At 43.3% G+C, this 26,978-nt stretch overlaps 1 protein-coding gene across 6 annotated transcripts in view; it reads right to left on the bottom strand.

Annotated features, from left to right (window-relative positions):
- The window catches only part of cacna1c (calcium channel, voltage-dependent, L type, alpha 1C subunit), a 181,555-nt gene that overhangs the window by 51,029 nt on the left and 103,548 nt on the right, over positions 1-26,978 (bottom strand). For all 6 annotated transcript variants that reach the window (XM_028954337.1, XM_028954338.1, XM_028954339.1 and 3 more), the window contains exon 4: positions 1,165-1,304. In XM_028954337.1, the coding sequence (XP_028810170.1) occupies positions 1,165-1,304 (140 nt within the window). The remainder of the gene's footprint in view (positions 1-1,164; positions 1,305-26,978) is intronic.

Below are 26,978 nucleotides of genomic sequence, written 5' to 3'. Positions count from 1 at the left end.
ATGCTTAATGGATGCTTTCCAGCGCCCTCCAGTAACATTTGCCTCAGGACTCCGATTTCAAGGCCGCAGCATCTGCTGTCAACTGGATTTACAAAAATAAATAGATGAAAACAAGAACAGACTGCTTGATAACTATCTTCACCTTGGAGAGGAAGAACTACCTAAGCAGTCAGACAGCTTTTTTTTTTTACTGGGGATGTATTTATATCTGCCCAACACTGTATAAATATAATGTTTGGTGAATGTGATGACAATTTAAATGATGATGCATACTCTGAAACAGTTCAGTCCAGTGAGTAATGTTCCTGGTTTTAGACCATTTAAACATACTTGATCTATCTTTGCAAGAAAAATAGGTGGCCAAAACTTCCACATCCCTCTCACATTCTCTGTCTGCTGTGCCCCTTGTGCCCCTAGTGGCCTCAGGCCAAACTGTAGAGGTTGTCATTTGGCCAGTTAATAACCATTTTTAACCAGGGTCCATTTTGCTCCCATCTTTCTGTGTTTCCTTCCATTTTCTAAAATTCATTTGATAAAGTGAAGTGATTGTCACATGGTGCACACAGTGAAATTTGTCCTCTGCATTTAACCTATCACCCTTAGTGAGTACTGCCCCGACCCACCACTGCCCCAACAAAAAAAAAAGTTTAAAATCCTTGTCAGTGGCCATCACAAATGTGACTATTATCTGATTATCAGTCATTTAATTCATGCTTTCTGAGTTCAAACTATTGAATCTGACATGAAAGTAATATTCATCACAATTTTCAGTAGATAACGAAACTTAAACTTTTTATAAACTAATGAAACATTAGTAAAAAAACAGGTGGTAGTTTTTATGAGCACACACTTTATTAATAATTGTGGAGTGTGGAGTCATGAACATTACATTTTTTTCTTTGTGTTTTTCATGTCTGGTTGATTATACTGAAAACAGTATAATACTGTGTGAAATTTTCACATGCCATCATTATTCTTTACTCTCCTACTTTCATACAGTGATACAACGCTGTCTGATTCCACTCTGATGTGCAGTAAGCCCATATTCAATGAAGGATTTGCAAACAAATTTGAGCAGCTGTCACCCATCTGGAATGAGAAACATGGGTCCGTGTGATAATGAAAGTGCGGTGGGCAGCGTGACTGAGGTCAATCCCAACTCACCCTACAACCACAATGATGAAATCCAGCAAATTCCATCCGTTGCGCAGGTATGCATTGGGGTGGCACAGCAGTCCATAGGCGATTACCTTCAGGAATGCCTCCACAGTAAAGATGATGAGAAAGAGATACTCCACCCGCTCCTGAAAAAAAGTAGACGAGAGAGGGAGAGATGGGGAGAGTCAGGATATTGCTCATATAATTTCATCAGGTGTAATGCATAACACTGGACGGCTCCATCTTCACCAGGCAAGCTGGGATAACAGTTTCAGATATCTGAAGGGCTCTGCCCAATGGCTTCCATTACTGCATAGGGACATCTTTAGGGACATTTTATTACAGATCAATGGATAGTGAAAGCAATACCCCTCACACACACACACACACACACACACACACAAACCTAAATGAATTACTGTGTAGAACTGCTTGTAATATTGCAACACAGAGAGCACGAACACTGAATATCAATTTCAATTCCATGCAGGCCGGCTGTTAAAGTCATCAGACAGGAGACCCTATGGGGAAAAAAGGTGTTTTCCAAAGCACATTCCGACCAGCAGAACGTATTTGTTTGTTCTGAGAAGCATCTAGACCCGTCCTGACTGAGAAGGATCGCTCTGTAATCCTGGCAACCACAGCATCCGGAAAGGTTTGTAATGCAGACGCGTTCATTAAACCCCATGCCAAACCCACATCTTCCCTTAAAGAGCAAATGCCATGTTACCACAACACACACGTGCGCACACTTTCCACCTCCCTGTTCCTCTTTGTTGGATGAGCACAGTCCTCTTTTTCGCCATGTCTGAGTGCACTCATTTAAACGTCATTACTCAGTTAAAGCTCTCATTTACCTCAGTCGCACTGCTGTGGTATTCAAGCGTTGCTTCAATTAACCTGACCTCTCCTTTAGAAATTCATTATTGCTAAAATGGATGTGCACTTCAATACTGTACATTGCCATTCTTTCATAAGAGGAAGCTTCAGCTGGGCTGGTTTTCCAAGAGGAATGCTTCTCAACTAATCTCTTATGTGAAAATCACGTTATCTGGCTAAAGTTAACCCAGCTAACTGGGAAAGTCTGCTCCGTGGAACAACTCCCAGGTAACAGGAAGGAATTGTGGGGGAGAATGAACTCAGATGAACAACAGGGACAAAGACAGCATCCACGGCCCAAGACAACCGACTCAGGCCAAATAAGGAAAAAACAAATCAAGGGCACAGGCTCCAAATAAGACAGGGGAAATTAATAGCCACCAGGGGATGCCAGGGCCCACAGTGACAAACTGTCCACATATCTGTAGCAACCAATCAATGGCAAACCAGTCAGATAATTACGATTGTACTGTGTATCTATGTACTGACAAAGGTACAATAAAAACAGTGATTCGCAACAAACTGTAAAATCAATCATTGCTATATAAGGGTCAATGGGCATTCATAATGTTAAAGGTAAAACGGTTTAAATAGTGTAGTAATTCTCTCATACTTTTCTCAAAGGTCATTCAATAAAACACCTTGTGCTGGTGTACTGTTACTGATCTGTCTATAGAGTGTAAGTTGTGTTAGTTTTTCACATCTGGCACTCTCTTCCAAGGAGTAGGGAATTTAAAAGAAAAAAAGCATTCTTGCAAAGGCTATTTGCAACGTTTTGTGTCTCAAAAATGAGCATGTTCAAAACAGGAGCCTTAAATACAAACCACTATTAATCCACAATGAGTGATGCTTGACTCCTTTGCTACTTATCACTTCCATTATGAAAAGTGAGTCACAATATTTCAATTCAAAACTCTCACTGCCATGCTGCTGCCACGTCAGGTACCTACATTGTGCACCCACCATTTATACACACAAGAAAACGTTTCAAACAACACATTACACAAATGCACGAAATACGAAGCAGCCGTATCTTTTCACTAAACGCCTGATGTCTTTTTAAATGGAGAAATAAAGACAAACGAGACAACATAATTGTTCCTAATGTCAGTATGCATCAATGTATATTGATGTATATTGATGCATACTGTGTGACAATCACTTCACTTTACACTTTATATGAATATCCTCGAAAAACATTAGTGTACAGGGTGCTAAAGACAAGAGCTACTCAATTCCTTCCCCCATCCATTTACCTATGAGTCAGGTTCAAGGACTCTTCAATTAACTGCATATCCTTTTATTAATTTATGCACAACTTCAAGCATAGAACAGGTCAAGACACAGACTGTGTTTTTAACAGAGCTAGTTAAGTGCAGCCAGTTATAATATTTATTAACTAAATCTACAGGGAAAAGCAGATTCTGTGTCTGGGAATATAAAGTCAAGCTGCTTTGATGGCAAATGTGAGCTCACCCTGCCATCTTGGCACTGTGAGTGAGAATAGCCCAGAGGGTCTCTTGAACCGTGCAGGGAGGGTCGGCCAAGCGTCTATCAGATGATGATGTGAATGGGCGGGCTGGACCGTAGGACCTGACAGAGGACTGGATCCGGAAGCTCCAGAAGCAGGTACTGGAAGCCAATGAAGTACGATGAAGCGCCAAACAGATTGATCAAACAGATTGATCAATCTCTGTAAAAGTCCTTATCGTGGCCACGTGTGGCATTGTGGCAGTGGTGGCCTAGCGACCCCATAATCAGAAGGTTGCCGCCGATCTGCCAAGGTGCCACTGAGCAAAGCACCATCCCCACACACTGCTCCCTGGATGCCTGTCATGGCTGCCCACCGCTCACCAAGGGTGATGGGTTAAAAGCAGAGGACACATTTCATTGTGTGCTGTGTATAACAATGACAATCACTTCACTTTCCCATGTTTCGATCGTCACTGTATGTCTCGCGGCAGCTCATGACCCCCGTGGATGTCCATATAGCGCATGGGACTAGCGTCATAAACGATGTTTTAAAGATGCCCTTCATCTGAGCAAATTTATGATTCAGTGCCCACCTTGACTGCCAAGACCCAAAGACGCCAGCCGTCAAGCGCAAGGTTGGCGTATGAAATATCTATGTCCCCTCCACCACGCTGACCTCAGATACATTAATGCTCCAGCCGTCTTTACATTGCCAATATGGAAATGGTGCTTTCTTCCTGTCCTCAGGCAAATCGCATCCATTCTTACAGAACATGCCTCACATCCCGCCCCTCTGTCCTTTCATCCCCCTCTCTCTGATCCTCCCAGCATCCCCCGCCCACTCTTCCTCCAAGGGACGGTACTTCCCTCTATCCTCTCCTCTGATGTAGACATGCCAACCCATACACCTGAACTGCCAGGCCTGCCAGCTGTCCCTGAAAGGTCCTGCCCCTGACTACCAGCTCAGTGTGACAGCGCCAAACTGGCCAGTGTCCAGAGGCCTGATACTCCCGCTTACAACACACACACATTCAAAGACACACGCCTGTGATATGCACCAACATACACACACACTCATGAAGGCCAAAAGTGCCCTGATTCAGAATGCAGCCCTGTACAAGCTTGACCAGAGGACGAGTGAAGTGGCTGATTTTAACCTCGCCTTCATGCATCGCGCCACTAATGGCGCCACTTTGATCTTCAGAATCAAAGACCCTTTGCCTCTTTTTCTGTCCCAGTGCAGGCTCGGCGAGCTGATGGATTGCTTTCATGCCATGACAGATCGAAAGGCTGAAATGCAAGCAGATGAGAGGCACTAATCATGTCAAATAAATAAGTAAGTTGAATGTGGACAAAGTGGATAAAAGTACTGTGAGAACACTGGTCAGAGACATCAAGTGTTAAATATTTTTGATCAACTGATATGTGCCTGTTGAGTGGCATACACCTATCTCATGATTGTGTACCCCACCCAGTACATAATTTCAGCTTCTCTATATGTTTACAAACTACCTCTGCATACTTATCAATGAAAGCTCGATGCCTACAAATACAGAGGTCATACAGAGGTCATACAGAGGTCGTCAGAGTTCAATGGCCTTTCACCACAATGGAAAAATTCATAAACAATATGGCTCAAATTCTATAATATTATGCATATAAATGTTTATATATGATTAATATAAATATTCATGTCAAAATACGTATTTACATGAACATATTTTTTAAACAGAGGGAGAGGGGAAGGCCCAGATTCTGTTGCAGATCGGAATGTGCTGCTCTTTCCCTGTGACTGGGATGGAGCGGTTCTGTGACTATGGGAACCGTCAGAGGGCAGCTGAACCTTGCTCACACGAGCACTGAGCAACCCGACTCCATCACAGAATGAGAGTGAGATGCCACCATCCCATCAAAAGAAAATGATAAGAAAGAAAAAAAATAAAGCTTAGAGTAGCATAGCGGACTCATCCACCCGAGCTTCCCCTGCGATGAGCAGCTGTGTCCCTCCTCCCCCGGCTCATCTCCAGAGGGACTGCCATTCCCATGGTCTCTCGCTGGGAGAGGTGCAGCGAGCTCTGCCAGCTCCGCTCCCAGGCTCAGCGAGCTTCAGCCTGGGAACGCTGGATGCCCCAGACCCCTACGGCCACCTTCTTTGCTATATAAAGGTGTTCACACAATTCCCCCGAGGCAGGCAGGAGCGGCCAGACGGCACAAAGACGTGTCCAGCAAGAAGTGGAATGAGCGCTTAAGGCTAAGCTCTGTATTCATGTCTTTCAGTGGATTTAAATTTCCTCGCCAAAAAAAAGGAATAAAATAAATAAATGCTGGAACACGGATCTAATAATAAATCACAACAGGCAACACACCCACTCTTGGGAAGAAGCCATGGGAATTTGTCATATTAAAAAAAATGTTGATACAACCCCAGAGTCCTCCTCCAGACTGGAGTCGTGGAGAGCGGCTGTCAGTCAGTAGCAGTGAACTCTGCTGCTGTTTCTCCTGTAGGGGTCACTGCTCTGACACAGGCTGGAGGTGAAAAAAAACCCCACTGCAATTTAATCCTACAATTCGATATGTTTCCTATTTTGTTTACATCTTGTATGAAATGGTTCTTTCTGGTAAGAATCTAGAGGTACCGTTTTGTCATCCTGCTGAATGAATAAATGTAACATAAAATTACAGCGCACCTGAAGATGCCCAATAGATGAACAAACGGTTCATCAACAGTGATACCAATGAGCTCAAACAATAATAACACCACACCAGTAACACTCCAGGTCGACAGTGGTCCATTAGTCAAAAGAATTCTTAACAAGAATGATTTGTTCCTATTAAAATGGCCAAGCACTACAGATAAAAGTGAAAGTGAAGTGATTGTCATTGTGAAACACTGCAGCACAGCACACGGTGTAAAGGTATATGTTACTAATAAAGACCTGTGAAGCTGTGGTGATTGGTCGTGTAGTTACAACACAGGTCCCAACAGTGTATTACTGTCAGCTTTATAATAATATTGTATTATAGTCCACCACCAAGCAGGGTGCATATAGTATTTTTGAGATCATTAGTCGTTTTAATATTAGCTCCCATCATTTTTGGTTATATAGGGCAGGGGTTACCAACATTTTTTTTCCTGAAGCCACCCACTGGCTTCAGGAAAAAGACAAACCCCAACCCAGAAAAGCCCCAACCAGGACCCCCAACCACAATTCCTTCCCACACACGCATTAATAGAATAACAATGAACACACATTAATAGAATAAAAAAGTAAACTTTTTTTAATTTTACACTGCGGGCTATATAGAGTCCTTATTAGTGCTGTAATCGTACCTAAAATGTTAGGCCCAAGATCAACAGAATTCAGTCCGACCTGATCTGACTCGACTGTCACACAGTCAGGGTTTTTACTGTGCCATTTCCATACAGCCATGACCCTGTGAGCTCTTGCAATGTACAGCTTTTAAAAAAGCAAGCCAGCTTTCTTTGCATGTGATATGAGTGCTAGACTAAGAGGGAAAGGAAAAGTGTAATATGCACCATGCAAAATACTTTTACCAATCACACAAACAAATTTACAAGCAGTGAATCATAAAAAAGGTTAGGTACTATAAACTGGAAGTTCGTGTTTGCTGAGCGCGACTAAAATTGTTTAGAGCTCTAGTCTATATAGCATACAGGATTATACAGAGAAAGTTATATGGGATATAGGGGATGATATAGAGTGTGTGAAAGAGAGAGAGAATACATGAGTGTGTTGTGGTTTTCGGACTTTTGCGGTTGGATGAGAAGGACTCAATTTTGTGGGTTTTTGGAGGGGCTGCAATTATTTCCTGACCACAAGTGTGTAGGTGTGGGCATGCAACCTTAATATTAAACACGGCCAGTGTGTGAGTGTGTATGAGATCAGGACACGGACGACTGTGCCAGCTGCAATGGATCAGCGGGATTGCACAAGTCTGGAGATCCGGCAGCGCCTATAAAAACCCAGTGGGAGAAGTAATGAGTGGAATATGGGGGTTCCTGGAGAGGCGTTAGGAGACAGTGATTTCAGTGAGTCTGACCGGCTGAGGTCATTTACAGGCAGCTCTGCACTGTCTTAGTTGTGGTTTGGAAAGTACGTACCACACACATACACACACACACACTCGCACAAATATGCACTTCATACTATTAACTGGTAATACATCAGCAAGAAGTCGTTATTTCCGTTTTTTCCCAACCTAATTCCAATTCAGTTTTATGAATTAATGAACTGGTTTACACAATGTAATAATATGCCAGTCAAAAGTTTGGAAACACCTACTGTTTTTACATTATAGAGCAAAACTGAAGACACAGGACTATGAAATAACACATACAAGGTTGTGTAATAGCAAACAAGGCAAAAAAAGTTAAACATTTGAGTCTCTACACAGCAGGGAGGTTTCTAAAGTGAGTGAAAGTGACTGTGAAACACTGCAGCAGAGCGCACGATGACCCAGCGAAATGTGTCCTCTGCTTTTAACCATCACCCTTGGTGAGCAGTGGTCAGCCGTGACAGGCGCCCAGGGGAGCAGTGTGTGGGGACGGTGCTTTGCTCAGTGGCATTTTTTAAGAAATGCTGAACACTTTCTTATCATTCACTCATGGATTCTTCAAAATGGCCTCCAGCTCAGTGTCCGTAACCACCACAGAATAGGTCTGTCCGAACTTTTAAGAGGTAGTGTACACCGTTTTTTCATAGTATGATCAATTAAAAATCCGGATTGATCCATGTCAAACCCTCTTATTCAGAGACAGAAGTAAAGGATGCTGGGTACAGGAACATTACATTACGCAAGACAGCGTCCTGGGAATGTGTCCTGTCTCGCCCTCAACCTCGACAATCAGTAAACCCAAAGCAGTCAAACTCAGAAAACTAGCTTCCGTTTACACTAGGCTTCTGCAATTGGAGCTGTACCCAGCACCGCTGCTAGTACTGCTTCATCTGCTAAGCGGCCAGCAGACTATCTTTCTGTCTAGGTCCAGATGTCCTTTTGTGTGTAGCCATAAAAGGCCTGGTTTGGGAAACTGTCCTACACAGGACAACAGCCTGATTTGGAATTTCTTCTTTGTCCGACTCAAGGGGCCTCAAACACCACCCATCATTCTAGCCTTTTTACCTCCTCTGACAGATTTTCCTTATGTGAGCAATCCCTTGCGTTATCAATCCACCTATCCACCTACTTTCCTCTCACTCCCTCGTCCTACTCCCCTCCCTTACAGGAAAAGGAGATAGATGAGAAAACGTGCATTGACTGCCAGGCAAATATCAACCACAGAATGTCCTACAATGGTTTTTATCAAATTGACTTATATAGACATAATGTGTCACTGTGGATTAAACCCACATTCATTTTGGATGGAGATCTTCACTTTTTTCAAAGGAACTTAACATTTTAAAATGGGTGTGCATGGTGTTGACTGACAGCTCTGAAACAGAACACTTACTCATTGTTGATGATTTAAACCCATCCAGAACTGGCACACTGAAAAGACCACACATGTAAGAGTCTGTGTGTGATGGTGTGTGCATAAGAAGCTGTTATGAGCACTGCGATTACTGGAAAAACACAGTGTTCTCTTCTGTGCAATTGACCGGCCCTGATCTCTGCAGCTGCTCCTCCTCCTCTGAATGTACAGGCGCGCAGAACAATAGAAACCAATACAGTTTGCTCAATGGATGAACACACACACACAAATAGGCATAAAGAAATAAAGTTACATTTTCTTACTAGACTGGCAAAAATGATTTACCTTTATTGTAGTAAAGTCCCTGACAAAAGTCTTGTCGCTTGAGTACAAATTGAGTACAAAAGTGTTGATTATCAAGAGGCTGAAGACCAGATCCACTGCTGATGTGGCAGACACCGTCAGCATCAAGAACAGAGGATAAAAACTTTTTTGGAAGACGCTGGAGACGTTTTGACAAGCCCAGGTCAGGCAGACCCCGCAAGACAACTGCTCGAGAGGACCGTTTGTTGGCTCGAAAATCCAAGGCCAGCCCATTGTCCACCACAGCAGAGCTCCACGAGAACTGGTCACCTGAAGTCCCTGTGTCAACCAGAACAGTTTGTCAGATTCTGTCTTGAAATCTGATCTGCAGGGTGGAAGGCAACATCAATACCAAGAAATCTTAGCTACCTTTTATATTCCCAACCATAAAAGAGGCCAAATTCTTAAGCAGGATGGTGCTCCATCACATACTTCCATCTCCACATCAAAGTTCCTCAAGGCGAAGAAGATCAAGATGCTCCAGGATTGGCCAGCCCAGTCACCAGACATGAACATCATTGAGCATGTGTGGGGTAGCATGAAAGAGGAAGCATGGAAGACGAAACCAAAGAATATTGATGAACTCTGGGAGGCATGCAAGACTGCTTTCTTTGCTATTTCTGATGCCTAGTGGGCGTCCTTGCGCCCTCTGTGGGTCCGGTGGTGGAACGGGGGCTGTCACAGAGGTAATTATTAACAGTACTAGAAACCACACTGAAATGCATTAGGGCAGAGCAGACCAATGTTATTAACACTCGTTTTAATACTTAATATTTCTATCGTGCAATTAGCAGCTATTTTCTATATTTGTGCTCCGGTTCCATGAGTACAGTTTTGGCATAATTAATCATTATACCTTTCATTTGCCCTATAATTATCGAGCTGGCACATCATGTTCAGAAGAATGGTCTTTGTATTTCACAAATTCGTTTTATAAAATAGCTGACGGCATGTCAAATATCGTAACCGAGGAAGCACTGCGATCTCGTTTTTTGGGTACACTGCCCAGCCCTGCAGTTCAGTATCAAAGACGAACACGACCTTCAAAAGCTAAGCGCATCTTGTAGTAGAACAAATAACCTTTCATGCATGAGTCTCCGACCCATCATGAATTAGTGGACAGCGTGAAGCTACCTTTACGATCACCGTCGTGACAGGACACTCGTCAATACCTTCACACGAGCCGGTCTGACCCTGCCGTTTCTGTGGCGTGAGAGACAGATTCGATTAGCCCTTCCTTCGTTTACTGTTGTCGTCTGGATCGCCTTTGAAAAGATGAGGTCCAGTGCGGAGGACAGTTTTTAATGGGGACATGTCCGAACCTATCTGCATCCTGGCATTTCGTCACCCGCAGCCCGAATCCAGAGCACTTCCACAATTTGAAACGTTTGTGAGCAGGTGATGGGATGCGGTCTTCAAAATGCCGCCGGTGAGTGGCACAGCAGAGTAAAGGGACACGAGTGAACGGCTGCCACACGTGGGTGTAGAGGGAGCGAGGCTGACTCATGTCTGTAGAAAAGAACAGGGGGGGCGCACACGGGGAAAGAATGAACAGGAGGGAGGCCGAACGCGAGCGCCGCGATGCTGACTAGGACACTGCCCTTGGGGTAGGCTTATTAAGCTTGCCACTGAGGACCATAATTGCAAACAATAACACACTTAAAAAGGTCAATTCAAGCTGCGGGGCTGCATTTCTTGGAAGAAAAGCCGTGTCAGTCTGCCTTTACAGGCAGGGATCTAAAGAGAGGGTTTGTGGAACGTTCTCACCACGTTGGAGAAATAAATAAATAAATAAATAAAACTAAGACTCTGCTCTGCTGATCCAACAGCTTCGGGCCCAGTGGGTATATTACACTCCCCTGATAACCTTTCACTGGCCTAATAAGCACTAATGTGCGGGCACTTACTCACATTACACCATTCAATATCAATATAGTACTCCAAACAGCCCCCTCACTGACTGGATAATTAAAAGAATATTGTACATTTTTAAAGACTATTCTGCTTTTAGGAGGCTTAACATAAACTTAGCATAAACAAATACTCCTGGCTCCCGGTCTTTGAGAATGTGTAAAGATGCATCTGCAGGGTGTTGTGCTAAGATTTGCATTTAATACAATGCAGTGATAGCAGCGCCGGGTTCAGGATGAGTTTATGGTGCATTGTACTGTATTTGGCCCAAAAGCAGTCAGGAGAACAGCAGCGGCGCACCTGGACACCGGAAAGCTGCTGAGAGAGCATCTGCATGCCAGCAGGTCTTCTCGCTCTTTTTTTTTTCTTATTTCTACACAACCAGCCACCGCTGCACAGCATCAGGCTCATGCCTTCCCAGTTCGGCTCTCAGCTGAGGTGAGGAGTGTTGGGCAAGGCCAGGTGAGAGAAGCACGGGTCCCAGGGGAGGGGCAGCAGTCGGAGAGCCTGAAATCACAACACAGCTGTCTTCTCCACTGGGACTTCTGAATCCAGTGAACTAGACAGTATGTATGACTGGTCCATAGGTATGACACATTATATATATTTTATGATATTTAAGATGATAAATAATTCTGGATACATGTTATATGTGCACAATTTAAAATCTTGTGGAAGTGAAGTGATTGTCATTGCACAGCACACGGTGACACAACGAAATGTGTCCTCTGCTTTTAACCATCACCCTTAGTGAGCAGTGGGCAGCCATGACAGGGGCCCGGGGAGCAGTGTGTGGGGACGGTATTCAGTGGCTTAGTGTTTTTTCTTGTTTTATTAAGTAATCACAAAGAATGCCAATTGCATGAATGCATATATGCAGCCAACTTGCAAATATGTTTGTAAATTAAATAAAATTTGTATGTATGTTGTGGCCAAAAGATTTGAGGATGACACAAATACTGGTTTTCACAAAGTTTGCTGATTCCTTTTTTTTATTATGTCGATTTGCATCTACTCCAGAATGTTATGAAGAGTGATCAGATGGATTGCAAAGTCCCTCTTTGAAAATGAACTTATTGCCCCCCCCCCAAAAAAAAAAAGTTTCCACTGCATTTCAGCCCTGCCACAAGAGGACCTGCTGAGATCATTTCAGTGATCCTCTCATTAACAAAAGTGAGAGTGTTGATGCTTTAAAAAAGACGGTGGTGCTACAAATCATTGTTCTTCCTCTGTTGTCCATGGTTACCTGGAAGGAAACATGTCAAGTCATCATTGTGTTGAATACAAAGTGCTTCACAGGCAAGGATTTTGCTGCTACTAAGATCGCACCTAAATCAGCCATTTATCAGATCATCAAAACCTTCAAAGAGAGAAGTTCAAGTGTTGTGAAGAAGGCTTCAGGGTTCCAAAGAAAGTCTAGCAAGTGCTAGAACCATCTCCTAAAGATGATTCAGGTGAAGAACAATGCTTTTTCCATCATGATGGAGCACTGTGCCGTAAGGCCAAAGTGAGAACTAAGTGGCTCGGGGGAACAAAACATTGAAATTTCGGGTCCATGGCCAGGAAACTCCCCGGATCTTAATTCAATTGAGAACTTGTGGTCAATCCTCCAGAGGTGGATAAAAACCCACAAATTATAACAAACTCCAAACACTGATTATGAAGGAATATGAAGTTCGCCATTAGTCAGGATTTGGCCCAGAAATTGATGCCAAGGCGAACTGCAGAGGTCTTGAAAAAAAAGGGCCAACACAGAAAATATTGAGTCTTTGCATAAACTTGATATAATTGTCGATAAAAGACAATACATTTATGAAACGCTTGCAATTATACTTCAACACACCACAGAAAAAAACTGACAAACAGAACAAAAACTTTGTGACCAGTACTTTTGGCCATGACTGTATATACCGAGTGTTTTTTTGTCAGTGCTTGATGCTGATGTAACGTTAGCATAATGTCTGGCAACAATCTCACCGCTGGATGATCAATAGTAAATAGTACGCTGAAAAGCGGTACGTTCCGCAGGGAGTAAGACGCCTCCAGTAGGGGGTGGTGAGGACAGGTGGTTAAAGGGCAGCCTGGTCAGCTTTTCACGCCCCTCGTTTGTCTCTGTCTCATGGCAGCCACAGTCCCGCTCTTTCCTTTCCGTGCGAACGCAGCTTTAAGTTGTACAATGCGGACGAGCCACAGCTTATGGTGTGACATTATAGCCGAGCTGAGTCAGTAGCCATGACAACAGAGTGTGTGTTGTGTCTGATAAGAGTTTGCTCTCTCTCTCTCTCTCTCTCTCTCTCACACACACACACGCACCTTTAGACGGAATGTGCAGATGAGAGGCCAGCTCGGTGGCACAGAAGAAGGGAGGGAAAGAGAGCGAAACATCTGCTGCGAACGAGTCAGCCAAGAGCTCACGGGCCCTCATTAAAAAATTAAAATGACACTCAACGAGACTCTCTATTACACCCTCAGTGTCCCTCCTGTACCACGGACAGCCACGTCAATGACAAGCGCGTGCGTGTGTGTGAGTGACAGAACGGGAGATAATGTGTGGTGCACCTCTACACTCACACTTCTGACGAGGTCGGAGAGAACTGGGCGGGCCACCCGCTTCAGACGCGGCGCCACGTGGCGCGTTGGATGCCCTTTGCCGAGGACGCACAGAACGTCCTGTTCGCGCCCGCCCCTGCCGACTGGTACATGACACCCACTTCCCGTGCATACAGATGCAACACACACGCGCGCACACAAACAATTGTGTTTGAGGGCACTCGGGCGTGGACTCATTCATCTTGCACTGAGCTCTCATTGTGCAGAGAGGAGTAATGAAACAACAGGCGCCACAGGTAGAGTGCGCGCGCACAGCTAATGCGTGCAGCATCAGACGGCGGTAATTGGGTTAGGGGTGATCGGTCCACAAACGGGCCCCGGGAGGCCGATGAGATTACAGATAAAGCCATTCAGGAAGAGAGACAGCTCATTCCCAGCGACCTTCCGCATCCAGACTCGCACTCTGCGCTGCTGGACGCAGTAACGGGATTAGCTCTACGGCAGGAGGCTACGAAGGACATCATGCTCAGGGGCGGGGTCATGTCGGCGACCCGGGGCATCATGGGAAGAAAAAAGAAACGTTAGCACCTGCCAAACACTGACCACTTTATTGTCAACGGAGTTCAGCTATATTTCCAATGCATATTCAACAATTGTCAGCGGTGAAAAGGACAGAGCGGCAGGTCCTAACCCAAACCATAAAAATGAAACTGATGCACGGTTATTTACCCAATATCTGCAATATTCGAGGCAGTGGTGGCCTTGCGGACCTTTATGGGACGGTTGCCGGTTCGAATCCCGAGCCACCGAGTTGCAATTGAGCAGAGCACCGTCCCCACACACTGCTGCCCGGGCGCCTGTCATGGCTGCCCACTGCTCACCAAGGGTGATGGTTAAAAGCAGAGGACACCGTGTGCTGTGCTGCAGTGTTTCACAATGACAATCACTTCACTTTCAATATTCCCCAGTCCTGGAAACACATTTACAAACCACCAAAATGAATTTACAAGAAGTGAATCATATGGAAAGGTACTATATACCTGAAGGTTGTGTTTACTGACGGTCATTTATCGCACAACCCAACCCGACCAAGCCTAAATTATATTATTCCGAATTATAATATTCACAAATTCTAACTGGAACCCAGACACACAAACGAAACTAGCACTAGCACACACAAAAAAAACATTTAAACTTTACCGGTAATCCTGCATCAAAAAAAAAAATAATACATTTCATAGTGAGTACCATCACAGAAACCAGTTGGCTCTCCAAATGGCACCTTTACGACAAGCATGAAAATATGATAGAGCAGGCCTGCTTAACTACATATATACAGTATTTGGCAGCCACCAATTGTGCAGGTTGTCCCAATTCCCATGTCCCAATTTTCATCATAGGTACACAGAATGTAAGAACTTATTTGTATAATGGGATAATGCAGAAAATAATTATTTGGTCAATAGGAAGAATTAACCTCAATACTTTGTAAAGTAACCTTGGTTGACAAAGATGGAGTTTTCACCAGGTTAGGACACAGTGTAATTGGTATTTTGGCCCATATTTTGGCTCTCATCTTTTTAAGTGGGACAGTGGCTGCCAAATACTCTTTTGCCCTACTGTAATTTACTCAGGTGGCAATCCCTAATAGTTAATATGATTTATTATTATTATTGACTGTCATCCATGGCCACCACTTGACAATAATACCCATCAAGTACCAATAATAACAGCTTTACTGCATTAAAACATTCATACAGCATTGAGACTTTCATTCTGCTGTCAAACACGTATATACATATTGTCAAAATTTTGTACCACAGTATTTTAGTAGACTCTACTGTATTACAACCAAACATTTTCTGAACTTAATAGGCTTTATGATTAGAGGTTTTTTATTGAAATGTAGTGCCAATGTCCCTGTGACAGCAACGTATTCCAGTACAGGGTAATTGGCTTGTGGTAAAATGCCAATTTCAAGGTAAGGTGTGTGTGTGAAATTATCGAAATCGATCAAATGATTCGAGGCCCCTAGCCATACCAAACAGGCGCCAGATATCAAGATGCCATATAATAATGGGAAAAATAAGGTTACTCTACACTTGCTTCAGACTGATGAACGCTAGACGAACTGGAGAGGGAGGGCTGGGTGGATGACGGGAGCAAAAAAGAAGGGAGAGTGACAGACAGAGCGAGAGTGAGAGAGGTGCATCCACGCCTGGAGAAATGAATCAGTCGGCAGGGCAGTCTGTTGAAGCGGAGGCATCACATACTGATTTGGCACAGGGAGGGCAGGCCGATACACCCCACACCACGGCACAAACACACTGGCACAGAGTAAACACACTTTTTTAAAAATTTCACATAAATCACTCCATAAATCGCACGCACATGCGCCCACACGCAAAATAATCACAACACACATGCCTCGAGCGGCTAATGTTCTGAAGCTGGAACATATGTTGTGAATATTTTAGAAGGATTAATACTACAGCGGTGCTGTGATTCCCGGCATGTTCTGAGGCAGGATCTGAAGGTGCACACTGAATTGTACCATGCAACTTACACCTACAAAAAAAAAAAAAACGATGATTGTAATTATCGCACTAGTGACAAAAAGACGGAAATGGTGCGATAATGGTAAATGAATAATGGATTAATGAATTACTCATTTAGGGAGTGGAAGCAGTATATTACGAGCTGCATTAAAATAGATTAGGTGCTGATATGGCAACCAGCCCACCCTTTTATGATTAAACGATTGCGAGGGTCTAGTGAAGAATGCACACAGCACACCATGACACCATGTGACATTTACAATTACACCATTTACGGAGGTGAATGTTTTGCATGCAGCAGCATTTCCATGATGGTAATGACATTTGCTGTCAGGTTAAACAACAGACATCTCATTTCTGCCAAATATTCAAATAAATGAGTCAGGGCTTGTAAACCATTTGAATAATTTATAATAAAATGGAAATCCCATTTATTGTTATATGTGAAAGCATGAATGCATGAGAAACTTACATCTGATTTTTTAAAAACAAGTTTATATTTAAACCCCCACAAATACAACACAAAGATGCACACACACACACAAACACACACATACACACATATATATAAATCACATGAAATCCTCTCGCAGCTGATGATTTCATCCACCTTCCCATTTTCTCTCCAACCCCCATAGCCCTCCAGCTCCATCTCTCTCGCTGTCTCTTTTCTCCATGCACCTTGTCAAATAGGAGAAGATAGAGGTCCCCCCTCTCAGCCCACCCACACTTCCTCATGCTCCGAAAAAAAAAAAAAAAACAGGACTGGTTTTATTAGCTATGAATGACCCCATCCACCCTCAAGGCACAACTCTAATCCACATGCTCCTTGGTTCCCTAATAACGTGGGTGGCGTAAACAATCGGCAACCATTCGGAGGAGGCCTGGGATCTTTTGAAGTGAGATGTCATCCACCTTGCATGGGAAGGAACAGGCTTGCTGCTTCAGATATTTTTTTTTCCTCCTGCCTGGGCCAAAGGGTCCTATATGGGTCATTGATTGTTATCTATACTTGATAATCTCCAGATACCAAGCATAAATAACCATTAAGATATTTATAATCATTTAACCTAACAAAAAAAACTAAAATTCCTAGCTTACCACAGGAAGTGTGTGTATATACTGTGTGTGAATATGTTGACACACCCTGCAGTCAGCCATGTGCACCTGTGAACGGGGCCGGCCCGTGCATAGACAATATAGGCAAATACTAAGGTGCCATCCATCCACTACCTTCCTGTTTATAAAATATATGGACTAAAAGAGCTCTTACACTCCCAATATTCTATGTTAAAAGGGTTCTGCGTTGTTAAGCGAACGGTATCTACAGATCAGCTCCTAATGAACGAAGGATTTCAATGAAGCATTTTTTAAGGACTTATGTAAATTGCTCTGGATAAGAGCATATAAATAAATATAAGAAGTAGTAGTAATAATAATGAATGATTTGTTACCCCCCTTCCCCCTCCACTACGGCAAGCCAACAAGGTTCACAGCAAGTGTATAAAGAAAAAAAAAAGTTCACTCCTCCACAACACAGCTCTTTACGCTTAGTGGAGAGCCGCTTTTTACGCCATCAAGTGCGTTCTGGCTGTGTTCTGGGGCGCCACCTAAAATCTTGCCTAGGGCTCCAAATTTGTTATGGCCAGGGAGCTGTTAAGGAATGAGGGTAAAATATAGATAGATAGATAGATAGATAGATAGATAGATAGATAGATAGATAGATAGATAGATAGATAGATAGATAGATAGATACATGATTGCCAGAACTCAAAAGACTTAACCCATACACCGTTGCAAAGACAATTTCATTTAATCTAGTAACACTCTTTTAACACTCTCAGTGTTTTGTAAGTCTTCGGTCTGTATTTTGAAAATTAAAAAAATACTCCTTCTGACATAGTGAATTTAATGTTGGCATGGCTGCCCCATGTCCTCACCACCCTCTACTGGAACTTTACACCCAACACAGTTTTTTCTTTTACTATCACATTTACACTGGATGTTCACTACAAGGCATTTCCATAGAGACCATAAAGGGCTGCGGTTGCCATGGAAACTGACAGCAACATGTGGCATGCGTTGCAAGCAGCACCGGGCCCCTCAGATTCCCAGTGAACAGTATTAAACCCTGAGCAATGGATGCTCTCACCAACAATGACACGCACATTTATACGAGAAAGGATACTTTGTTGACCGGCATTAGAAACAAATGGTGAGTATTTGTTTATTTCTGCAAATTTGAGTACAAATCTCCTCATTGGTGGCCTTTTGCAGTATATGTTGGGTGAGGCCTAAAACTGGGTCTGAGTGTGTGTCTGTATGCACGGGTCTAAATCATTGCTTGGCTGCATAACCTCAGCCTAATGTGCTCTCGCTCTCTCTGCCTTTGCACAGAGGTGTGCGAGAGATGAAAGAGCTTTTTTATGGCCTCTGCTCAGTACAGCGCTCCACAGAGTTATAGCTCTGAACACCGCTGACGTTATTCACACAGACGAACAGACACAAATGCCCCTTACTGCTCCCCAACAATGACTTCATCTCCCAACGCGAGGAATTTCATTTCTGCATCAAAAGAAGATTACCAGGGAGATCAGGACTGACCCTCTCAGGTGACTGCCACCACAAAGATGTCACGACTTTATTAAAGATAAAGGAAATACTGCGACTGAGGTCCCAGAACAGAACAGCAGGCTGTAGGTGGATTTATACTGAAAGCCAGGGTCATGCAGGTCACATCTCAGAAATCCAAGGACCAGGAAATAACGTGCATCAGATAACCAAACCAAAACAAGAACTTGAACATTAAAAAGGAGGTTTCCACTGTCACCAAGCTGCCACATCAGACTGTTGACACAGTGATGTGGCGCACATCCAATAAGGCTAGCGATCTTTGGTAAAAGCGTGGTTTCCTGTAATTTGCCGTTGTGAACTGATAATCCAATGATAACATTTCTTTAAAATGATTTATTTTCAGTGCAATGCATTTTTCTCAGGAGGAACTGAATAAAATATGTAACTGGACATGACTTTAACAGAAATGGTCTTCTTATGTGTATACTGATATTTGTATTTTTTAAATACAATGCACATCCACAGTTTTCTAGGACTATTTATCTGTATATTGAACTTTTATATTACACAGTCGGCATATTGTCTATGCTATAATAAAGGATCATCTAATCTTCAACACCCTCTCAGATGTGTTCTAGCTGAGCAGCACACTAACATTTTCCTACCTGTAGCGCCATAGTTGGCCTGGCAACCCAAGTCATTAATTTGGACATTTCTTTGGTATATACAAAACCAGTAAAACTACGCTTGTTCAAATGTATTTTAAGAAAAGAAAAAAAAGTGGGCCAATACGGTATATGGTATGGTATTTAATTTTGCTTTAATTCCAAACAATATGATACAAGATTACAGATTAAACCAGACTGACACACAGTTACAGGGACAGTCAACTCAAACAGGATGAAAGTGAAAGTGAAGTGATTGTCATTGTGAAACACTGCAGCACAGCACACAGTGACACAACGAAATGTGTCCTCTGTATTTAACCCATCACTCTGAGTGAGCAGTGTGCAGCCACGACAGGCGCACAGGGAGCAGTGCGTGGGAATGGTACTTTGCTCAGTGGCACCTCAGTGGCACCTTGGCGTCTCGGGATTCGAACCATCAACCTTCTGATTACGGGGTCGCTTCCTTATCTGCTAGGCCACCAAAAGTGTCTTGCAGTAAGGATCACATCTATGATATGATAATAGGCAGGTGTGTTACCCATTAGTCTACTACAACCTGTTAACATTTGTATTTTTATTAAATCATAATAATAATTGATATGTTCTGGAGGTTTTCCAGGACCAGTGTGAGCCATACCCCTTTTGCAGGGACCTGGAGGTTTAAAATAAGAGAACATTTATATACTTGTATAATTTAGGAGTGCTGAATACCTCCAGATCCTCAGGATCAAACCTGACCACCTCTGCTCTACATAAACCCATAAACATAAACCCAATTTCTGGCCCAAACTGGACATTGTTTAACCACCAGGCAACCATGACCCCTATCTAGCGCCCCTTTCCTCCGATGGCGCCAGGCTGACAGATAATAGAGAGGGAGCTTGAGAATATAGAACAGCCTGAAGTCCATGTGCTCTCAGCCGCCGCTGCATTTAATGAATAGCCACAGATGAACGACAAAATGCATAAAGAGCTGCTGGAGCAGAGAAGGGATGTAGAAAGCTGTTCGTATGAAAAATGGCTGCCCGCCTGACCGTGAAAATACATTCTACTGCTGACAATTTCCAGATTGTGGCCTTCTTTAGTCCCACACATACCCACACCCAAGCCCTCCCTGGAATAAAATTGAAAGCATATTACCCAGAAATCTGTTTTTCCGCATATTTGTCTCCTGCATTTAGGAGGGCCGTCAAGCAAAAGGATATGTGTGACTATAGCATGTGGAGAGCCAGGACGTTTAAAGCAATAAATATGTCTACATCCTCTCTGTCTGGCTTATTAAAATAATTTCCCTCTGGTCCCGAATCGTGATAAGCATTTTACCTAAACATGTCTCTGTCTGATATTACATGTCCAGTGATGAGGTGGCAGCATGCAGGGTGTACGCTATAACATGGCAGTTCTTTTATTGTCCTTTGTGGCAAATATTGAGACATTACCTAGCATGTGTGCGAAGATGTAATTGCATTTCTTTAAAACACTTGATTATAACATTTTTTAAACAGATTATGTTATGTTCTTAACTCAACTTATGTTAATTGAAGACCAACAAACATTGTACTGTGGGTTGGGGGAATAAATAGGGGAGATACTGAAATAAAAATGCCTTGCCATTAAATTTGTATTCTATCATAACATTTAAATGTTGAAAACATCATGAGTGATGAGACTACATGTATACTGAGCAGATGTACCAGTATCATTTACAATTACATAATTTATCAGATGCCATTATCCAGAGCGACTTACAATCAGTTGTTACAGGGACAGTTCTCCTGGAGCAACTTAGGGTTAAGTGTCTTGCTCAGGGACACAATGGTAGTAAGAGGGATTTGAACCTGGGTCTTCTGGTTCTTAGGCGAGTGTGTTACCCACTAGGCTACTACCACCCTATCATCTGATTCTGATGATTTCAAAATATGCCCTGGGGAAATTCCATATGTATATAAGTTATGAACCGTCTCATCACTACGGCCTTATCACCCAGGGAGGTTGATCCCACACAGTTATACCCGCTTTTGGAAAATGAAGACCATAATGAGGGCTTTGAGATGACCATGGAGCCCAGTGACTTGCAGTTGAGCCACAAACCCTTTGAGTGTAAATGTATTGCTCAGTTTATGAACTAATAGTCGAAAATCCTAAAGGAAGAGGTTATTAGGGAAAATAACAAAAAGAGTAAAATACACAATAAACGGGGGAAATGTTGGAAAATGTATATAAGTTATCATGCAATTACTTTTTTGACATATATATCTCACATGTATTAAACTGTATTAATCTTCGGAATACGCAAACTATATTAATCATTAGTCTCTTGGATGGGAAACTGTGGGCCAAAGGATGTTTGCGTATTCCAAAGATTAATACAGTTTAATACATGTGAGATATATATGTAAAAAAGGTAATTGCATGATAACTTATATACAAACATAACTACAGCACTAACCAGCACTACGCAGCATATTGGTGCGAGGGATGAACATGAAAACAGAACTGTGTCCTGTTGATCCCACGTCAGTCTGTCTGGTGGGAGAAGGCAAGCTGTAATACGATAGATATGGGAAAGCCCCCACAGAACAAGAGCGCCCCTTGATCTCTCACCTTGTTTACCAGACAACAGGATACATCATCTCCAGCAACAACGGGCAATGAAATAAAACGGACGTCACTTGATCATTAGCTGGTTCGGCTTCAAACAGTGTGCACACGTTACCATGACAACACACCCCCAACGTCCGCCATACAGTGTTCAATTTATTTACCCATGTATAAGAGAACTTTGAAAAGCTTTTTGCTATGGAGACTAAGATGGAGCCAGTTTGAAGAATCCAATGCAAGAAACATATTTAGTATTAGTTGTATCAGGAGAAAATGAATGTTTGATGAAGCACCTTCAGGACTGCTGGAAACCGTCAAGGTGGTTGAGAGAAGAAAAGAGTGTGAAATGCTGCCATCCCTGATTTGGAGAGACTAAAATGCCTTGTTTGGTATATTTTTGGTTTATTGCATATAACCTTGTGTGTGTTCTCATGTGTCTTCGGTTTAGACCCCTAAATGAATAGATGTGTCCAAACTTTTGACTGATAGTGTATGGATGTGTGTATGTGCATGTGTATATATATTTCAGGGTGATTTAACTTTTTTATCTCCATTTTTGTAGCTACAAATATTTTACAGCATTGTACTTCATGCATACTTCTTATTAAACAAAAATAAATGAAGTGACATGCCACCATTACAGGGGAATGTTCCTTGTCCCCTCTGTTACCTTCAGTCCAGGGAATATAGGAGTTGGTGGAAATGACCACCTCCTGCCCTGTGATTTAATGACTGTCACATAGTTTACGTCCAGGCATCTAGCCATTGTGAATGGTGGCATTTCCTTTTATGACCTAAACAGTCCAAACTGACTGTTATCAGCCATTCCCAGGACCTTTAACGGTACTGCAGCTGGATTTCTGCTGAAGAGACCAGGATGAAGATGTCATGTACATGTCAAGTAAGAACCTCTTTCAATTTCTGAAAACCTTATCCTTGTGGGCCAAATCTTGGTGGGAAGTTTACAAAAAAACTGAAATGCACACACGGTCTAATGAAAGGCCTGTAAAAGGTAGGTGTGCACTTGTCACACTGGGGCTGTTTATCAGCCATTCGGGTTTGTATGAAGGTGTTCATTTGCTTCGCCAGGGGAACCTGGCGTATCGCTGCTGTACTGTAAGGGCTTGCGGGGGAGGCTGGGGGGTGTGGTCACTGTGGCGAGGAACAGCACATGGTAATTACCCTAGTTACAAGGTGTAAAGGAACTCTGAGTCGGACGTGTGAGACGAGGTTGGCGTTCGGTCCTTTCTGTCTCTTTATGCCTTTTTAGTTTTTTTCCCGCTTCCCTCCACCTCTTGGTGTGTTAATGCTGTACGCCCGGAGCATAACTGATTCGTTCCTGTTGCATGTCAAACGTACCTAACAAATATATATATATATCTCAAATTTACTGACCGTGGTCTCAAATAAATAAGATGCAGCAGGTTTATAGTCGAGTTTTTTGGCAGCAGTAGTGGCTTCACAGTCGATCTCCCTTTTTGCCTCAGATAAGTGCCTCTGATCCACATTTGGCCAAACTTGGCCGGGAAACAGCGCTGCTTGGCCTGGGAATGAGTGGACCTGGGCATTCCGAGGCTGGCAGGGCCACAAAACTGTCCTCTGCCACACTCCATTTCCATGGAATACAGATGCAGTACACAGGACTACACCAAATAACAATACTTAAAATTGCACCAAATTTATATCACATTCACACTGCACATGCACATTTCCTCAAACCCCTTCTAAAAATACATGTACACACACTACATACGGTACACACATACAGACACACACAGGCTCTAGAAGACTGGACTGGAAGACGGTATAAATGATGGAAGATGAAATCTGAAAGGTGATCCGATCGCACAGGTCCTGCCTGACATAGTGGATAAGTGCATCATCTGCCTTCATTTATAGACTTTCATCTTCCAGACAGGACATTAATTCATTCAGAGTCCTGGGACTTTCACTCTCCAGAGCAGAAGGCAAAGTAAATTGCACGTCTTCACCATGAACTGCCTCAAAAGCAGTACACCGTGCAGCATATTGTGAACAGCGTATCCCTGAACACGTAATGCTGCAGTAGCAGCATCAATTACTGCAGCCCACGCTGCTTTTGGGCCAACAACACTGAATGAACTTTACGTGTGTGGTGATCCGTCCGGAAGGGGCTAACGTTTCACGCTTGTCCTGTGTAAGTGAAGTGAATGTCACATGTGATACACAGCAGCACAGCACACGGTGCACACAGTGAAATTTGTCCTCTGCATTTAACCCATGACAGGCGCCCGGGGAGCAGTGTGTGGGGACGGTGCTTTGCTCAGTGGCACCTTGGCGGATCGGGATTCGAACCAGCAACCTTCTGATTACGGGGCCGCTTCCTTAACCGCTAGGCCACCACTGCCTGTGTCTGATCGTATAAAGCTGCCCTGTTCGTGTCTGTTCACCATCGGGTCATTGTTACATGTTACATGTTCACATGTTACCGGATGATTCGTGTTCATTACGCTGTGCGTCCTCTTTTATCGTCAAGTCTTATCATCTCAGATCACCTGGCCATGCCAAATGGCCGTGACAATGTGGCACAAATCAAACGGCCATATTTCAAGAGAACCATACCTTCAGTAAAATACAAAAGTACATATGCACCAAAAAACACAAATAAATGGAGCAGGAGAATCCACACTGACCCTGATCTTCATTCGACCTCTCAGCACAAATAAGCCTAGAAGAAGGGCTCAGAGAGCCGAGCTGGTTTATAAACCAAAAGCTTTACTGTCGCAAAGGGGTCCTTACGTAGTACAATGGTGGTGTATCGCTTTATTCGGGCTTTTCTTTTAAAATCAGGTCAGGTGGAAGCTTCTAAAAATCTTCATATGGAGCCCTGGACTTGCCGCTACTGTGCACTGTGCAATAAAATAATTCAGTGGTAAATGGAGTTGTATCGATCGTTACTTATCGTAATGTAACACATTTAATGGGATAAAACAAGATATGTAATAATCAGAGCCTTTACATCACTGAAACACAGAAATTCAATCCACTCTCAGACCCACCGTGATCCCATTAAGACCACAGAGCCGCTTCAGGAAACGCAGGAGGAGAATAGTGCACTAGGTTACAGTATCCTGACACACACGTGTTCATACACCCACACAACAACAACACACACACGCGTACTATAGAGAAAATATATATTGCAAGAATAATTGGCCCAGAAATAGCTGTGTAGGCTGACACTGTAAATCATCTACTCCAGACAGGCAATACGCACAGCAGAGGGTACTGGGTGAGTGGGTGGTGGGGTGGCAATAGCCAGGTGTGAGTGTGCATGTAACTATATTTAAACGTGCACGGTATGTGTAGGAGTCTTTCTTTATGTGTGTGTAAACCTAGTAATTTTAGGCTTTCTCTCTCTCCCCTGTTTCTGCAGCAAAAGGGAGCAGGAAAGGAGACCTCGTGTGACGTTAGAGGGAGAACGATATAGATAGAAGCACAGTGTGTGTGTGTGTGTGTGTGTATACATTAGACGGGGGGTGCGCATGGGGACCACTTCTGACAGCTCCATTACTCTCCTCTCTCCCCCATGACAGCCCGGCTCACTGGCTCCCGTGCTACGCCGGATGGGACGGGAACCAATGGGAAGAGAGCAGACAGAAGAGGGAGGGGAACAGCCCGCTGTGATGAGCTCCTCGAACCATTTTTCACATGGGTTTCTAATTTTAACTGACTCCTCATCTGCATACTCTGTTCAGCTCTTTTTCTGCTCACTCCCTCCTCCCTCGCTTTCTCTGTGGGATGTTACAGCAGAAGTCATGTTTGACAAAACTTAGTGTGTGTATGTGCATCACATACTTTGATCCACCCCACCAAGTACACAGACACTTAATGAAAACACTGCAGACAAAGCTCAGCCACCAGGAATCTGCATAATGAACATTGCAGTGCTGCCCATGGAGCCCAACACCAGCGAACAAGCATCAGCCTCAGGCAAAACTCATGCCGCTCTCCTCTGCTCTCCACAGTGTTTAAACAGGAGCCCACAGAGTGTGTTTAAGGCACCCGTCGCCATCCAACAGTCTGCCGCAGCCCCGCTAAGGGGACGCTTTAATGCGCACAACTGCCCAGGGCTCCGTTAATAATATATGTAGTAGCTCATACACGCCTGCTGCTGGAGACACTGAGATGGCCAGTCACTACAGTAACATGGTGAGTGGTCAAGTGTAATGACACCGGTGACACAAACGAAACACACACGACTGAGAGTCAGGCTCAAAAACTTTTTACTAAAACACCGCAACAAATTCCTTGCCCTTTAAAACCTAAAAACATTAAAGCTTTTTAGCCTGATTCACAACAATATCAGCAGCTATCGATGTTTGCTACTGACTTCTAATGCGCTACTCCATTATCAAATCCAGTGTCAATCACTACTACTGCACTACTCCATTTTCAAAACTTCCACCAGTGACTACTACTGCACTACTCCATTACAAAATACAGTGAAATACAGTGGAATAGTCCAATCCATGAATGACTTTTAACAGGCTTAACAGCCTTTCAGTGTCCCTATAGTAAAATATAATGATATCTTGATATACATGATATATTATCTTTTGATGTTTTGTAATGTTTTAATTTTGCATAGCTACTGCAACGCCTGCTGGGTACAGGGATACAGATGCTCCTGTGCTCCTGGTAAAAGAGGGCTAATGAAACTAAAGAGTATAATGCAGTGAGTTAGGAAGATTCTGCAATACACACAAGCAGAAGGAGGTAAATGTTCCAGCAAGACACTAAAACCAAACATGAGCGCTTTACAAAGCAATA

The sequence above is a fragment of the Denticeps clupeoides genome, chromosome 15 (assembly GCF_900700375.1).
Source record: "Denticeps clupeoides chromosome 15, fDenClu1.1, whole genome shotgun sequence".
NCBI classification, from domain to species: Eukaryota; Metazoa; Chordata; class Actinopteri; order Clupeiformes; family Denticipitidae; genus Denticeps; species Denticeps clupeoides.
The sequence above is the reverse complement of the archived record's forward strand: the minus strand, read 5'-3'. Positions and strand labels throughout refer to the sequence as shown.